This window comes from Salvelinus alpinus, chromosome 2 (genome assembly GCF_045679555.1).
Source record: "Salvelinus alpinus chromosome 2, SLU_Salpinus.1, whole genome shotgun sequence".
Taxonomy (NCBI): domain Eukaryota; kingdom Metazoa; phylum Chordata; class Actinopteri; order Salmoniformes; family Salmonidae; genus Salvelinus; species Salvelinus alpinus.
The window spans coordinates 81506486-81525093 of record NC_092087.1 but is presented as its reverse complement, the minus strand read 5'-3'; the positions used below and the strand labels follow the sequence as shown (position 1 = coordinate 81525093).

The following is an 18608-nucleotide window of genomic DNA, read 5'->3' as shown; positions in this document are numbered from 1 at the left end:
TATTACTGCACTGCTGTTAGATACTACTGCACTGTTCTTAGATACTACTGTACTGCTGTTAGATACTACTGCATTGCTGTTAGATACTACTGCACTGTTGTTAGATACTACTGCACTGTTGTTAGATACTACTGCATTGTTGTTAGATACTACTGCACTGCTGTTAGATACTACTGCACTGCTGTTAGATACCACTACATTGTTGTTAGCTACTACTGCACTGTTGTTAGATATTACTGCACTGCTGTTAGATACTACTGCACTGTTGTTAGATACTACTGCACTGCTGTTAGATACTACTGCATTGTTGTTAGATACTACTGCACTGTTGTTAGATACTACTGCACTGTTGTTAGATACTACTGCATTGTTGTTAGATACTACTGCACTGCTGTTAGATACTACTGCACTGCTGTTAGATACTACTGCACTGCTGTTAGATACCACTACATTGTTGTTAGCTACTACTGCACTGTTGTTAGCTACTACTGCATTGTTGTTAGATACTACTGCACTGCTGTTAGATACTACTGCACTGCTGTTATATACTACTGCACTGTTGTTAGATACTACTGCATTGTTGTTAGATACTACTGCACTGCTGTTAGATACTACTGCACTGGTGTTAGATACCACTGCATTGTTATTATATACTACTGCACTGCTGTTAGATATCACTGTATTGCTGTTAGATACTACTGCATTGTTGTTAGATACTACTGCACTGTTGTTAGATACTACTGCACTGTTGTTAGCTACTACTGCACTCTTCTTAGATACTACTGCACTGCTGTTAGATACTACTGCACTGCTGTTAGATACTACTGCACTGCTGTTAGATACTACTGCACTGCTGTTATATACTACTGCACTGTTGTTAGATACTACTGCATTGTTGTTAGATACTACTGCACTGCTGTTAGATACTACTGCACTGGTGTTAGATACCACTGCATTGTTATTATATACTACTGCACTGCTGTTAGATATCACTGCATTGCTGTTATATACTACTGCACTGCTGTTAGATACTACTGCACTGCTGTTAGATACTACTGCACTGTTCTTAGATACTACTGCACTGCTGTTAGATACTACTGCACTGCTGTTAGATACTACTGCACTGTTCTTAGATACTACTGCACTGTTGTTAGATACTACTGCACTGCTGTTAGATACTACTGCACTGCTGTTAGATACTACTGCACTGCTGTTAGATACTACTGCACTGTTCTTAGATACTACTGCACTGCTGTTAGATACTACTGCACTGCTGTTATATACTACTGCACTGTTGTTAGATACTACTGCATTGTTGTTAGATACTACTGCACTGCTGTTAGATACTACTGCACTGGTGTTAGATACCACTGCATTGTTATTATATACTACTGCACTGCTGTTAGATATCACTGCATTGCTGTTATATACTACTGCACTGCTGTTAGATACTACTGCACTGCTGTTAGATACTACTGCACTGCTGTTAGATACTACTGCACTGTTCTTAGATACTACTGCACTGCTGTTAGATACTACTGCACTGCTGTTAGATACTACTGCACTGTTCTTAGATACTACTGCACTGTTGTTAGATACTACTGCATTGTTGTTAGATACTACTGCACTGCTGTTAGATACGACTGCACTGCTGTTAGATACTACTGCACTGTTCTTAGATACTACTGCACTGCTGTTAGATACTACTGCACTGTTCTTAGATACTACTGCACTGCTGTTAGATACTACTGCACTGTTGTTAGATACTACTGCACTGTTGTTATATACTACTGCACTGCTGTTAGATACTACTGCACTGCTGTTAGATACTACTGCACTGCTGTTAGATACTACTGAACTGCTCTTAGATACTACTGCACTGCTGTTAGATACTACTGCACTGCTGTTAGATACTACTGCACTGTTGTTAGATACTACTGCATTGTTGTTAGTTACTGCTGCACTGTTGTTAGCTACTACTGCATTGTTGTTAGATACTACTGCACTGTTGTTAGATACTACTGCACTGTTCTTAGATACTACTGCACTGTTGTTAGATACTACTGCACTGTTCTTAGATACTACTGCACTGCTGTTAGATACTACTGCACTGCTGTTAGATACTACTGCACTGTTGTTAGATACCACTGCATTGTTGTTAGTTACTGCTGCACTGTTGTTTGCTACTACTGCATTGTTGTTAGATACTACTGCACTGTTGTTAGATACTACTGCACTGTTGTTAGATACTACTGCACTGTTCTTAGATACTACTGCACTGCTGTTAGATACTACTGCACTGTTGTTAGATACTACTGCACTGCTGTTAGATACTACTGCACTGTTGTTAGCTACTACTGTACTGCTGTTAGATACTACTGCACTGCTGTTAGATACTACTGCACTGCTGTTAGATACTACTGTACTGCTGTTAGCTACTACTGTACTGCTGTTAGATACTACTGCACTGCTGTTAGATACTACTGCACTGTTGTTAGATACTACTGCACTGCTGTTAGATACTACTGCACTGTTGTTAGCTACTACTGTACTGCTGTTAGATACTACTGAACTGCTGTTAGATACTACTGCACTGCTGTTAGATACTACTGTACTGCTGTTAGCTACTACTGTACTGCTGTTAGATACTACTGCACTGCTGTTAGATACTACTGCACTGCTGTTAGATACTACTGCACTGCTGTTAGATACTACTGCACTGTTGTTAGCTACTACTGTACTGCTGTTAGATACTACTGAACTGCTGTTAGATACTACTGCACTGCTGTTAGATACTACTGTACTGCTGTTAGCTACTACTGTACTGCTGTTAGATACTACTGCACTGCTGTTAGATACTACTGCACTGCTGTTAGATACTACTGTACTGCTGTTAGCTACTACTGCACTGCTGTTAGATACTACTGCACTGTTGTTAGCTACTACTGTACTGCTGTTAGATACTACTGCACTGCTGTTAGATACTACTGCACTGTTGTTAGATACTACTGCACTGTTGTTAGATACTACTGCACTGCTGTTAGATACTACTGCACTGCTGTTAGATACTACTGCACTGCTGTTAGATACTACTGTACTGCTGTTATCTACTACTGCACTGCTGTTAGATACTACTGCACTGTTGTTAGCTACTACTGTACTGCTGTTAGATACTACTGCACTGCTGTTAGATACTACTGCACTGCTGTTAGATACTACTGCACTGTTGTTAGATACTACTGTACTGCTGTTAGATACTACTGCACTGTTGTTAGATACTACTGTACTGCTGTTAGATACTACTGCACTGTTGTTAGATACTACTGCACTGCTGTTAGATACTACTGCACTGTTGTTAGATACTACTGCACTGCTGTTAGATACTACTGCACTGTTGTTAGATACTACTGTACTGCTGTTAGATACTACTGCACTGTTGTTAGATACTACTGTACTGCTGTTAGATACTACTGCACTGCTGTTAGATACTACTGCACTGTTGGAGCTAGGAACACAAGCATTTTGCTACACCCACAATAACATCTTCTAAATATGTGAATGTGACCAATAACATGTGATTTGATTTAGTAGCAGAACTGGGCATGTCTTGGCAGATCAGGGATTAGCCTTCCTTAGGTTTAAAGTGAAAGGCATTTTTCTTCCTAACTCTGAATCCAATAATGCACTAATCAATATCAATGTAGTACTAACAAAAATAACATACGGTTGAACAAACACACAGGAGAAATAAAAATAAGAAATAAAGAGGACAGGAGAAAGTAAGAAGCTGTGCAGGGTCAGTTCCAGTACCATATTATAATGTACAGAGATACTGGATCTATAGAGGTAGATATGTATAGTGGTAAGGTGACTAGGCATCAGGATATATGATTAACAGAGTAGCAGCAGTGTATATGAAGATTGTATGTGAGTGTGTGTGTTTATAGAGTCAGTTTAGATGTGTGTGCATGTCATGTGTGTGTTGAGTGTGTCAGTGTGAGTGAGTGTGCATTGAGACAGTATAGATGTGTGTGTTGAGCGTGTCAGTGTGAGTGAGTGTGCATTAAGACAGTATAGATGTGTGTGTTGAGCGTGTCAGTGTGAGTGAGTGTGCATTAAGACAGTATAGATGTGTGTGTTGAGCGTGTCAGTGTGAGTGAGTGTGCATTAAGACAGTATAGATGTGTGTGTTGAGTGTGTCAGTGTGAGTGAGTGTGTGTATAGAGTCAGTATAGATGTGTGTGTTGAGCGTGTCAGTGTGAGTGAGTGTGCATTGAGTCAGTATAGATGTGTGTGTTGAGCGTGTCAGTGTGAGTGAGTGTGCATTGAGTCAGTATAGATGTGTGTGTTGAGCGTGTCAGTGTGAGTGAGTGTGTGTATAGAGTCAGTATAGATGTGTGTGTTGAGCGTGTCAGTGTGAGTGAGTGTGCATTGAGTCAGTATAGATGTGTGTGTTGAGCGTGTCAGTGTGAGTGAGTGTGCATTGAGACAGTATAGATGTGTGTGTTGAGCGTGTCAGTGTGAGTGAGTGTGTGTATAGAGTCAGTATAGATGTGTGTGTTGAGCGTGTCAGTGTGAGTGAGTGTGCATTGAGACAGTGCAAGAATAAAAATATCTAAAGGGTCAACTTAGATAGACAGATGGTCTGTGTAGACATTTGTTAGGTATTTAGCAGTCTTATGGCTTGGGGATAGAAGCTGTTCAGGAGCCTGTTGGTGTCAGACTTGATACACCGGCACCGCTTGCTGTGCAGAAGCAGAGAGAACAGTCTATGGCTTGGGTGGTTTAGGAGTACCAACAGTGCTATGGTGATTAGTGTTGACAGCATATATATTTGAAGTCAGTCACTAAGGGAGGAATCCCAGCTTGAGATGCACTTAACCTCGATGATCACATAAATAATGCGTAGATGTCAATGGATGACTCAAGTCATGCATGCAGATGTCGAGTTCAAGTTAGGATTCCACCGTGAAACCCTCTACCGGTCTTTTCCTCAATCTATTCTCCTGTCTTTCAAGTCTGATGAAGGACTACTTCTTCAAGCCTCCCATCAACAAGCTGAGCCTCAACTTCCTGGAGAGACCTCTGGAGACAGCCTACCGCATCAGCTACCAGGAGGAGGTACACACACACACACACACACACACACACACACACACACACACACACACACACACACACACACACACACACACACACACACACACACACACACACACACACACACACACACACACACACACACACAGACACCCTCAATCCGTGTCAGTCAAAGCCGTATTGACCACGTGTTCATACAAAGCCCCCTGCTGGTGTATATAAGATATTTCAGTTCTAACAGTTTGACCACATTATAGTAGTAGTAATCTGAACTTTATCAAATCAAATGTATTTATATAGCCCATCAGCTGATATAGCAAAGTGCTGTACAGAAACCCAGCCTAAAACCCCAAGCAGCAAGCAATGCAGGTGTAGAAGCACGGTGGCTAGGAAAAACTCCCTAGAAAGGCCAAAACCTAGGAAGAAACCTAGAGAGGAACCAGGCTACGAGAGGTGGCCAGTCCTCTTCTGGCTGTGCCGGGTGGAGATTATAACAGAACATGGCCAAGATGTTCAAATGTTCATAAATGACCAGCATGGTCAAATAATAATAATCACAGTAGTTGTCGAGGGTGCAACAGGTCAGCACCTCAGAAGTAAATGTCAGTTGGCTTTTCATAGCCGATCATTAAGAGTATCTCTACCGCTCTCTGCTGTCTCTAGAGAGTTGAAAACAGCAGGTCTGGGACAGGTAGCATGTCCGGTGAACAGGTCAGGGTTCCATAGGCGCAGGCAGAACAGTTGAAACTGGAGCAGCAGCACGGCCAGGTGGACTGGGGACAGCAAGGAGTCATCATGCCAGGTAGTCCTGAGGCATGGTCCTAGGGCTCAGGTCCTCAGAGAGAGAAAGAAATAAAGAGAGAAAGAGAGAATTAGAGAGAGCATACTTAAATCCACACAGGACACCGGATAAGACAGGAGAAATACTCCAGATATAACAGACTGACCCTAGCCCCCCGACACATAAACTACTGCAGCATAAATACTGGAGGCTGAGACAGGAGGGATCAGGAGGCTGAACTGTGGCCCCATCCGATAATAACCCCGGACAGGGCCAAACAGGAAGGATATAACCCCACCCACTTTGCCAAAGCACAGCCCCCACACCACTAGAGGGATATCTTCAACCACCAACTTACCATCCTGAGACAAGGCCGAGTATAGCCCACAAAGATCTCCGCCACGGCACACCCCAAGGAGGAGCGCCAACCCAGACTTTATCTCCTCTCTCTGTCCCTGTGTTGTTCCCCTCTCATCCCAACTGTCTAACCACCTCTCCCCTTCCTTTCTCCTCTCCTTCTCTCTATGTCTCTGACTACGCTGTCCCCTCCAGGTGGAGACCCAGGTCCCGGTGCAGACCTTCTCTCTATGTCTCTGACTACTCTCTCCCCTCCAGGTGGAGACCCAGGCCCCGGTACAGACCTTCTCTCTATGTCTCTGACTACTCTCTCCCCTCCAGGTGGAGACCCAGGCCCCGGTACAGACCTTCTCTCTATGTCTCTGACTACTCTCTCCCCTCCAGGTGGAGACCCAGGCCCCGGTGCAGACCTTCTCTCTATGTCTCTGACTACTCTCTCCCCTCCAGGTGGAGACCCAGGCCCCGGTGCAGACCTTCTCTCTATGTCTCTGACTACTCTCTCTCCTCCAGGTGGAGACCCAGGTCCCGGTGCAGACCTTTTCTCTATGTCTCTGACTACTCTCTCCCCTCCAGGTGGAGACCCAGGCCCCAGTGCAGACCTTCTCTCTATGTCTCTGACTACTCTCTCTCCTCCAGGTGGAGACCCAGGCCCCGGTGCAGACCTTCTCTCTATGTCTCTGACTACTCTCTCTCCTCCAGGTGGAGACCCAGGTCCCAGTGCAGACCTTCTCTCTATGTCTCTGACTACTCTCTCTCCTCCAGGTGGAGACCCAGGCCCCAGTGCAGACCTTCTCTCTATGTCTCTGACTACTCTCTCCCCTCCAGGTGGAGACCCAGGCCCCGGTGCAGACCTTCTCTCTATGTGTCTGACTACTCTCTCTCCTCCAGGTGGAGACCCAGGCCCCGGTGCAGACCTTCTCTCTATGTCTCTGACTACTCTCTCCCCTCCAGGTGGAGACCCAGGCCCCGGTGCAGACCTTCTCTCTATGTCTCTGACTACTCTCCCCTCCAGGTGGAGACCCAGGTCCCGGTGCAGACCTTCTCTCTATGTCTCTGACTACTCTCTCCCCTCCAGGTGGAGACCCAGGTCCCAGTGCAGACCTTCTCTCTATGTCTCTGACTACTCTCTCCCCTCCAGGTGGAGACCCAGGTCCCGGTGCAGACCTTCTCTCTATGTCTCTGACTACTCTCTCCCCTCCAGGTGGAGACCCAGGCCCCGGTGCAGACCTTTTCTCTATGTCTCTGACTACTCTCTCCCCTCCAGGTGGAGACCCAGGCCCCGGTACAGACCTTCTCTCTATGTCTCTGACTACTCTCTCTCCTCCAGGTGGAGACCCAGGCCCCGGTGCAGACCTTCTCTCTATGTCTCTGACTACTCTTTCTCCTCCAGGTGGAGACCCAGGCCCCAGTGCAGACCTTCTCTCTATGTCTCTGACTACTCTCTCCCCTCCAGGTGGAGACCCAGGCCCCGGTGCAGACCTTCTCTCTATGTGTCTGACTACTCTCTCTCCTCCAGGTGGAGACCCAGGCCCCGGTGCAGACCTTCGCCAGCCCTACCTTCAGCTCCTTCCTGGATGTTCTCCTATCCTGCTCTGTGTTCCTCGCCCTCACCTTGGCCTGCTTCCTGGTTCCCATGGTCACCATGGAGTCGCCTCCGGCAACCGTCCTGGGATTGGCTACCGCTGCTGGTCTGTTAGAGCTGGTCTCCCTGGTGCTGTCCATACGGTGAGGGATGGAGGGGGGAGATAGTGGGAGGGAGAGAGGATGGGTAAAGTGAAAAGTGTCTGCTGGAGTTGGTCTCCCTGTTGCTATATGGAGGAATGAGAAATTAGAAAGGGAGGGAGGGAGGGAGGGAGGGAGGGAGGGAGGGAGGGAGGGAGAGAGGGAGGGAGGGAGGGAGGGAGAGAGAGAGAACTGATAGGGATGTGAGTCAGTGTATCACAATGTTGTCCTTTTTTGCTATTTACTTGTCCCTTCTTTCCTCACCTCCTCCTCCTTGGCCCCCTGCAGTATGACGTTCTACCTGGACAACGTGTTGAGCTGTACCCAGACCTTGCTGAGGGTGGTGTCAGGCTGGATCCCCCGTCATGTGATCGGGGCCTTGCTGGTCTCACTTCCTGCCGTGTCCGTGTTCTCACACCTCGCCTGCAGCCTCCACCTGCCCATCCAGGTAAGGAGAGATAGAGAGGGTAAAGGAGGAGGGCAGACTGGTAGACATGGGGTTCTAGTCAGGGATGGTCAAAAGGGGTTTGAACGCTGGTCTAGATGACAGATGGCAAATGCATTACTGCTAACAACACCTATTTACAATAATAGGTGTTCTCAAGTGTATGGGACTAAGTGTCAAGTGCATTGAGTTATACTTGGTCCACAGTTGTAGAGCCCACTAGAACGTGCCAGTGTTTCAGAGAGAAACAGTCAATGGACAATGGAGAGGTCTATACTTGTGGAGCTTGGCACACAGATGATTGACATTATCCTCTTATCAAATCCTTTATGTGGAAGAGATAGAGGTCCTAGTTTGGGCAGAGGCTAACTACACACTGCACATTGTTTTCTCTAGCCTTACTCTGAGTCCGGAGCTGCTGCCATAGGGCTCTGGTCAAAAGGTAGTGCACTATATAGGGAATAGGGGGTCATGTGGGATGCACCCAAGTCTTGACTGCTCACAAGTCAAGCTGGTGTGTTTTGATATCTTGTTTTGCAAGGATCCCCCCCCCCCCCCCCCCACACACACACACACACAGAGGTGATACCTTGCAGAGAGAGAGAGGGATGTGGATGGAGGGATGAAAGAGAGGGATGGACTGGACGAGAGCGATGAATAATATGGCAGAGAAAGAGAAGATGTGTGTGAGAGGGATAGAAGGGAGGGATGGAAGCATGGAGCGAGAGATGGAGGGATGGAAGAGAGACGTGTTAAGTTGTCATCATAAGTCTGTACTAACTACTGTACAGGGGATTCAACTACTGATGCGTGTGTGGGTGTGTGTTCACACATGCCACGGGTGTGCATAAGGCATGTGTGAGTGTGTTGAGGGTATTGGTGGGGAAGTATGTTTATGTTACCATATGTAATATATTGCGTGAGTACTCTTGTGTACCAGGGTCAAGTTCCATTTCAATTCAGTCAATTTGGGAAATAACCTGAAATTCCAATTCCCGATTTCTTCTCATAGAGAAGCATTGATGAAAATTGGAATTTCAGTTTACACAAACAAATGTTGTGTGTCCTCCCTCTAGGTAACCATGTTCCTGTGCTGTGCAGTGACCATAGCCATCATCCAGTACTGTAACTTCTGCCAGCTGAGTTTCTGGATGAGATCTGCCCTGGCCACGGCTGTTGGTGTGGCTCTACTAGTGCTGCTCCACAGCCCCCTCAACAGGACAGGGTGAGTACTGCAGCCTATACATATTTACGACCCATTCAGAACTTTAATCCAATTAAAATGTTCGCGTACACATATTTTGCAGATGTTATCGCAGTTGTGCAGTAATACCTGACAATACAAAACATTACACCCAAATCCCCAAAATAAAAGAAAGGAATTAAGAAATATATAAATATTAGCAATCCGCATGTCTGTGGTTGGTGTCCTTTAGTGGTGTTTTCTTTGCAGCAATTTGACCATGAAGGCCTGATTCATGCAGTCTCCTCTGAACAGTTGATGTTGAGATGTGTCTGTTACTTGAACTATTTGAGGCTGGTAACTCTAATGAACTATTCTCTGCAGCAGAGGTAACTCTGGGTCTTCCTTTCCTGTGGCGGGTCTCATGAGAGCCAGTTTCATCATAGGTTCTTGAAATTTTCCGTATTGACTGACCTTCATGTCTTAAAGTAATGATGGACTATCGTTTCTCTTTGTTTATTTGCGCTGTTCTTGCCATAATATGGACTTGGTCTTTTACAAAATAGGGCTATCTTCTATTTACCACCCCTACCTTGTCACAACACTAATGATTGGCTCAAACGCATTAAGAAGGAAAGAAATTCCACAAATTAACTTTTAACAAATGCATTCCAGGTGACTGCCTCATGAAGCTGGTTGAGAGAATGCCATGAGTGTGCAAAGCTGTCATCAAGGCAAAGGGTGGCTACTTTGAAGAATCTCAAATATAAAATATATTTTGATTTGTTTAACACTTTTTTTGGTTACCCCATGATACCATATGTGTTATTTCATAGTTTTGACATATTCTACAATGTAGAAAATAGTCTACAATGTAGAAAAACCCTGGAATGAGTAGGTGTGCCCAAACCTTTGACTGGTACTGTATATGATTGTGTGTATAGGCATTATGGACAATATATGAATAGAAAAGGTGTGTACAGCAATAGTTATATAGGATGATCAACTAGAATACAGTACATACATATGAAGTGGGTAAAACAGGATGTTAACAGTGTTCCATGACTGTGTACATAGGGCAGCAGTCTCTAAGGTGGAGGGTAGAGTACCGGGTGGTATCCGGCTAGTATCAGTGACTAAAGTTCAGGGCAGGGTACTGGGCGGAGGCCAGCTAGTGGTGACTGTTTAACAGTCTGATGGCCTGGAGATAAAAAGCTTTTTTTCAGTCTCTCGGTCCCAGCTTTGATGCACCTGTACTGTCTCCGCCTTCTAGAGGGTAGCGGGGTGAAACGTTTGAAACTTTACAACATTATGAAGATGTTATAACTTATGTCATAATGTTAAAACTTTAAGCTATAATTTTTTAAAAATTGTATAGCTTGCAGTTTATTTGCCATCAGTCAGCCGTTAGTCAGCATTTTATGACATACACAATATGCACAATAATACACAATATACCTCTCTCTCCCAGTGGCTCTTAGGAAATGTTCATATTCATCTGGTTGTGAGCCAAGTTGTGTGTGTGAGTAAGTGTGTTGGAGTGTGTGTGCGAGTGTGTTGGAATGTGTTATCACACTTGTGTTTAACTCACGGGAGTCATTCTAAGAGGTTGATATGAATCAGTCAGCCGTGTGTGTGTGTGTGTGTGTGTGTGTGTGTGTGAGTGTGTGTGTGTGTGTGTGTGTGTGTGTGTGTGTGTGTGTGTGTGTGTGTGTGTGTGTGTGTGTGTGTGTGTGTGTGTGTGTGTGTGTGTGTGTGTGTGTGTGTGTGTGTGTGTGTGTGTGTGTGTAACTGACGGGAGTCACTCTGTCTTGCAGCTCCAGTAATGACAGTTCTCCAGCGATGGGGTGAGTGTTGCCATGGAAATGCAGAATGTTGATGGATGAGTGACATTTGGGAGGGTGACGGGGGTGAAAGGAGAGAAGAGGGGACGTCTTTCTATCTTTCTCTTTCCATCTCTCTCTCTCTTTCTCCCTCTCTCTTCTCTTCACTCTCTCTCCTTCTCTCACTCTCTTTTCTCCCTCTCCTCTCCTCTCTTTTCTCAAACTGTGAAGTATGGCTGGTGTAATCATAGCAGCTAAATGTCAGTGGCTATGTCTGCATCTCAAAGGCACCCTATTCCCTACTTAGTGCACTACTTTTGACCAGGGCACATAGGGAATAGGGTGCCATTTGGGACAGATCCTGTGAGTCAGACTGGCTAGCTGGTCCTATTTATACGAGCCACGGGTAAAGCTCAACTGTGAGAGAGATGCTGCAGGCTTCTTATCTCTCTACACACTCCTTTCTTAACTCTCTTTCTTTTTTTCTCTTTCTGTCTAGCCGCCACACCACTCCTTTCTCTCTCTGTCTGCCCTCATCTACCTCCTGCCCTCTTCTCATTTTCTCTTTCTCTTTTCCAGTAATCTCACCAATGAGACATGGTCCACTCCAGAACCACGTCCAGACGCCATGGACCCCGTGAGACCCCTAGACCTACTGGTTCCAGAAGCAGTACTCACCTACTTCCTCCTCCTTCTATTGGTCTGGTTTTTGAACCACGAGTTCGAGGTCAGCTACCGTCTCCATTACCACGGCAACATAGAGGCCGACAAGCACCGCGTCAAGATCCAGAACATGCGGGACCAGGCAGACTGGTTGCTAGGCAACATCATCCCAATCCACGTTGCCGAGCAGCTCAAGGTGACCCAGTCGTACTCCAAAAATCACGACAACGCCGGGGTCATCTTTGCGAGTATTGTGAATTTTTCTGAATTCTACGAGGAAAGTTACGAAGGCGGGAAGGAGTGTTATCGAGTGCTCAATGAGCTCATCGGCGACTTCGATGAGTTGCTACGGAAACCGGACTTCGCCAACGTGGAGAAGATCAAGACGATCGGCGCCACGTACATGGCGGCGTCCGGGCTGAACCCTCAGCAGTGCATTGACGACTCCCACCCCAACTCTAACCACCTGAGGGCGCTGTTCGACTTCGCCCTCGAGATGATGGGTGTTTTGGACGACTTCAATAAAAACATGCTAGGCTTTGGGTTTAAGCTCCGTATCGGGTTCAATCATGGTCCCCTGACGGCGGGGGTGATCGGCACTACCAAGTTGCTCTACGACATCTGGGGAGACACAGTGAATATTGCGAGTCGCATGGACTCTACAGGGGTGGAGTGTCGGGTACAGGTGAGTGAGGAGAGCCACTCGGCGCTCAGCAGAATGGGATTAGAGTTCGACTACCGCGGTACCGTCAACGTCAAGGGCAAAGGTCAAATGAGGACCTTCCTGTATCCCAGGAGCACTGAAAGAGGTGGGCAGCTATTGGCTGAACCTTGGCTACAGCCACATCAATTAGTTGCTGTTTTGCCCCCGGTGAAACCTGTCCAATCACAGGCAGCCGTTGGACCCGTGGGGGAAGGGGCCGCCGTTAAAACGACCAAGTCTGATGCAGGTGCCAATGCGCCAGCTCCTCCTCCTTTATCCTCTTCTTACACTCCTCCCACCTCCTCCTCTTCCTCCACATTCACCCCCCAAGCCTCTTCTATAGGACCCCGTGGAGCTCCTTCAGGACTAGGGCCAGAGCCAGGCCCGGCCAAGCCCTGCGGGGTAAGGGCAGATCGGGCAGAGGGGTACAGGGATGCTCCAACCCCACCAGGAATCCCCCAAACTGGGGCTGGCCACCCCCCTGCTACGGGCACGGACCCTCACCCCCTTACCCTGGACCTAGACCCGGAGCTAGTACCCTGTACCTTGGCACAGCCTGAGGAAGAGGAGGAGGAGGAAGCAAATGAGCTGACAAAGCTCAATAAGGAGGATTTCATGTCACGCCTTTGATCCATCAAGTGCTGATCTAGGATCAGCTCCCCCTTATCCATATAATCCTATTCATTATGATTTTAAAGTTGAAACTGATCCTCGATCAGCACTCCTTTCTCTGAGCTGAAGACAGAAGTAGCTACAGATAAATGTTTGTAGGGATGGAAGGAGTTTTTCCCCCCTAACTTATCCATTAATCACATTTCTGAACCAAAACAGATGTTTTCACATGATGAAATGTGACTGCAGACAGAGTGACCTTTGGACATTGACTTGTAGTCAAGCTATGATGGCTCATCACTTTTCTATAGGAAGGGGGAGGGCTGTGTTGAGCACAGTTATTGTGGCACAATATAATGGAGGGGGAGGGAGGAGGAGGAGTAGAGAAAGGGTTTTTGCTTGTTGGTGTTGAGGTTTTATTTTTCTTATGCTTTGGTTGATATGTAAAGAAGTGCCTTCAGGACAAGAACCGTTAACGAACAAGAAATGAATATGGAACAAAAACACAAAAAAGGTTGGAACAATCTTTAGCATGACTTATTTTCTATATTTCAAACCTAGTCTACCGATGATGCTGTGGTTCTTTTACTACAAGTTGTTTTTTCAATGCAATTTGTTTTGTTATTGTATCGTTATCGTTTGTGCCATATTCAGTTTTTCACTTGATCAGTTGTAGCCTATTCGCCTGACCGTAAAGGGAAATAAATGACGTGCCAGATAGTGGTGGATTATGGGTAAGAAGCATGGGTAGAATAAGGGAATGACAAAAAGCAGTGTTATTGGTGTTTCTGCTTTGAGACGATGGCTTAGAGTGTTTGTGATGTGCTACATAGACCCAATATTAAAGGGAAAACCAACATAGGGATTTATCTTCACACTGACGCTTTTTTATGTCCAACTTTTCAGGAAGCACATTTTTTTTAAAGAAACTTCCGTACAGCTTCTTTAAGTGGTCTGTGGAACATAACTGTCGGAACCATAGGTCTCCTGACTGGGTCTCACACAACTTCTCCTAGACCTCTCCTAAATGGAAATGGCAAATTGGGATGGTAGCCTATACCAAGCAGTCTTGACAGTAAGAAAACTGAACAAATACGTTATAGCACTCTCAAGTAACTATTATACTCTAACAAGTATACTGAAAAAGCACAAATCTAAAAATTGTTTAAGGGAATCATAGTGTAGGAAATTAAAGGGACTTTGGTTATATCAAAATGGGAAAGCACTTAAAATCTTTAGGGATAATATGTGTTAAAAGTATGACATTCGCCAAAAGGAACAGAATTCATTACAAACAGTTTATTAACATGTTATAACATGTATTAATGTGTATTGAAGTGAAAACTCAAGTTTGTATGAAGTTCTATCCATTGTGTTAGTTGCCACAGAAACAAATTATTTTGACCGACACCAGATTTAACCAATGGCTAATCACGGCTGTCTTTAGCTTTGTGTGACATGCTGGTTTGAGAGGTGGGACGTTTAATATTTTATCCAATCACAGCCTCTGCATGAGGGAGGCTCTACTGTATTAATGTACTTAAAATGTGCCACTTTCATCAAGTTATTATTTGGGTGCAATGCAACCTATATTTTTCAACGTTTTCCTTTTCGAGTAAATTTTTTGTAGTGCCTAAAAAAACTATTTTTTGTTGAGTTAGTATGATGATGATAGCAATGATGATGATGATTGTATGTTTTATGAAATGATGAATCGCCTTGAGCAGTTCCAACTGCAACTCCTGTTTTGAGAAAATCAACATCTTGCTCACTTGTTTTTTTTGTCTCTCTCTCTCTCTCTCTCTCTCTCTCTCTCTCTCTCTCTCTCTCTCTCTCTCTCTCTCTCTCTCTCTCTCTCTCTCTCTCTTTCTCTGACTGATTCTCTGTGAATTCTATGTGAAGAGTGGTGTGCCCAAGGTCTCTTCCGTGCTCCCTCGCTTTTCTCTTTTCTCTCACCTTGCCTTTTCCCCTCTTTTCTGCTCAAGCTTTTTCTTCTGAAAGAAAGGGTCTATAGGGGATTCATCTGTAGCCCTGTCACTTTTGTGTCTAACATTTCAGACAGAAAGTAGTATGAAAATCTGTGTCAAGTGTGTGTGCGTGTGCTTTTTCCCCCAAGCCTATTTAACTAAGGAGAAAGAGTGAAAGTTGAAGTTGCCCCTTGGTGCTGATCAAGGATCAGTTTTGTGTTTTACTTCCTAATGGTCGATGCTCGGACTTGGATAGAATAATCTGATGAGTAATCTTTGGGGATACCTCTACTCTAAACTGCAGGGAGAACCAATAAGAGCTAGTTTAAGGGTCTTTAAGTGGGCTATCAGACAAATTATAAACATATGATGCGAATCAAAGCAGATGGCCTATAACTTCAAGGTGAGTGCCCATAAAAAGATCTAGAAATCCTATTAAATCGGAATTAAGTGCTATATGTTGTTCATATTATGCCAATGTACCCTTGCCAGAATTCTGAGTCTGTTTAACGTTTGGGACTTTTGTTTACCTACCACCAATATGTACTTCTAATATGTCAGTACCTTTTGCTAGACATCTTGTGTGGATAAAGTTTGGTGGCTTATTGTCAGCCTTATTGATATTCTTATCCTCAAATGCCTTTCCACTTCCAATAACTTTGAAGCACATTCATAGATTCTATATATCTGACTATAGTTAATAATTCGACACACACCATTTTTATATTATGAATTAAAGTACTGTGGATCTTTGTATTAAATATTTGGATATATTTTTATTTATCACACTTGAAGAAAAAGCCATACTTTATCTTTCACTTCCACAGAAGCAGACCGTATTTACCATCAATCGTGTATCTATTTGGTTTATGATTGCTTAAGTAAGTGTTTGTGCATTGAATCACACTTGTATTTATTTTGGTAGTTAGAGTGAGATGGAGTACAGTAGCGATTTGTATTGAGTTTGGAGTGAAAGGCCACAGTAACCAAGACTGGTATCCAAGGGACAATTTTTTTAAAGGGAACTAGGCAGAAGAGGGAGGAGGGATATGGGCATGCCACCCTCTTACTAAAACCTTCACCAATACTGAGAAATAAAAAAGGGAATATAAGTAAAAACTAAACTGTATCAAACTCTGTGCTCTCTGGTAAAATGGGAGGAATGGGAGGGAATGACTTTGACTTTTCTTGTTTGAGTCTGACATTTTCACCACTTTGCTCTGTGTGTGTGTCTTTGTTCTTGTTCTTGTGTGTGTGTGTGTGTGTGTGTGTGTGTGTGTGTGTGTGTGTGTGTGTGTGTGTGTGTGTGTGTGTGTGTGTGTGTGTGTGTGTGTGTGTGTGTGTGTGTGTGTGTGTGTGTGTGTGTGTTTGCATGGACATACTTAGTTTTTTTGCTACCACTTCTCACCCATACACTCCCGCCATTGGTCATTGATTTCTTTCTTTGCCTCTCTTGACATTTCTAACCAACCTTAGGGTTTGTTTGTTAGCTTTCATGACATGGATAAAGCCTCCAGAAGTCTATTTTAATTGAGCCCAACAAGTATATTTCAAAAGAATATATAATATATATGCCATTTAGCAGACACTTTTAAACAAAGTGACTTACAGTCATGCGTGCATACATTTTACATATGGGTGGTCCTGGGAATCAAACACCCAATCCTGGCGTTACAAGCGCCATGCTCTACCAACCAGGCCATACAGGACCCAACTGAGCCATACAGGATAATTATGCTATACAATATCTAATACGAGTTGGGAAACAAAAGCCAACAACGAACAAACTAATTATTCAGTAATTAACATAAGCTTAAACATCAAGAATGCATAGAACAGAGAGATTAAATATATATTGTTTGAACTGACCCAGTGTCTGAGCGTGTGTTTCTTTCTGCAGAAAAAGTCCTTTTACCAGGCCTTCATAGTAAATACAATTGTTGAGACAATATAGTTTTTTTTCTTCTTTTTACTGTTTGGGGTGCAGATATACTAAATATTTGTGGGTGTGTTAGCACATTCAAACTATCATCACAAGCAAAAAAAGTTGATAATTCACTCGCGATTAAATTGCACACTCACTTTCTTTCACTGCTATTGTAAATTAACCATAGTAAATTAGCTCCAATGTGTTATTTCCACACTGGGGATAACAATATATATTGAAAAAAGCCAAGTGTTTTAATTTGTTTTATCTGAGATGTATGTTGTGTTTTTTTGCTTGTTTATATTTGCCTTTTTCAATCAGTCAGTGTGCTATTGTGTTTGTTTATTTGTTATTGTGCACATTAACCATAGCCAATGTATCATTTTTAAACACGATGAACATAATCTGTATACATTTGCACAAGGCACTCACTATGTATGTACATATGCAATATGTATTTGATGTCACATTTATGATTTTGTTTCAACTTTTTGTACATGTGCCTGAGCCAGATTTGGACTTTTTGTGAAAAACGATGAACAGGAGAACACTTCAATATCAAACTGTTTTGTCGTCTGCCTGGCTGTCTGGGTGACTGTGTGAATGATATATTACGTATGATCTTTCAAGGGCTTGTCAAAATAAGTATTTTAGATGCTGCAAGTGCAGCAATATTTCTACCATAATTATGACAACCAACAATCCCCTGCAACTAGCATAAGTACAATAGTAATATATTTTGTTCCTTAATTCAAGAGCCTGATGTTAATGTGGAGACCTATTAGGCTTATTAGACAATCCAAAGTCCATCACACTGCCATTTATTAAAGAAGATGGACATTGGAGGGTTTGTTTGGGTGATAGGAGGAAAGCAACATTGTGTGCCAACATACACAGGAGAGATGAGGCCAGTGGGAAGGTAGGCCTGGCAGGTAAATCAAGAAAAGTACAGAAATTAAAGGATCCAAACCTTTGTTTACTTGTGTCATCTTCATTTTAGCCATATTTCATGTTAGAGAAGACTGATCAGATAGTGACTTCGGCCTAGCTGCATTGATCCACACATTTTAGTGAAGAATTCACAAATGTTATTTCTCATTTGCAATGCATTGCACTGCCTCCCTTTACAACAGCGATATTGGCGTGAAGAATCAATAGCCTATTTATTACCAAGTTATTACGGTGAATATTAATTCTCATAAGGTCTCTTACCGCCCCGTAGTGGAATTTTAGGAGAATTTCGTGTGACGCATTCCGAAGCTTTTGCCATAGGTTTACGTAGGGCGTGATTGCGCGACCCCTCCCCCTCTACAGTCTATCTATCT

General features: G+C 44.0%; 1 protein-coding gene across 1 annotated transcript in view; it reads left to right on the top strand.

Annotated features, from left to right (window-relative positions):
• Positions 1–18257, top strand: part of LOC139567929 (adenylate cyclase type 9-like) — an 83386-nt gene extending 65129 nt beyond the window's left edge. Inside the window, exons 8-13 of the mRNA XM_071389543.1 lie at positions 5019–5121; positions 7755–7963; positions 8249–8408; positions 9482–9630; positions 11406–11435; positions 11991–18257. Of these exons, the coding sequence (XP_071245644.1) occupies positions 5019–5121; positions 7755–7963; positions 8249–8408; positions 9482–9630; positions 11406–11435; positions 11991–13407 (2068 nt within the window). The 3' untranslated portion in view covers positions 13408–18257. The remainder of the gene's footprint in view (positions 1–5018; positions 5122–7754; positions 7964–8248; positions 8409–9481; positions 9631–11405; positions 11436–11990) is intronic.
• Positions 18258–18608: the final 351 nt, after the last annotated feature.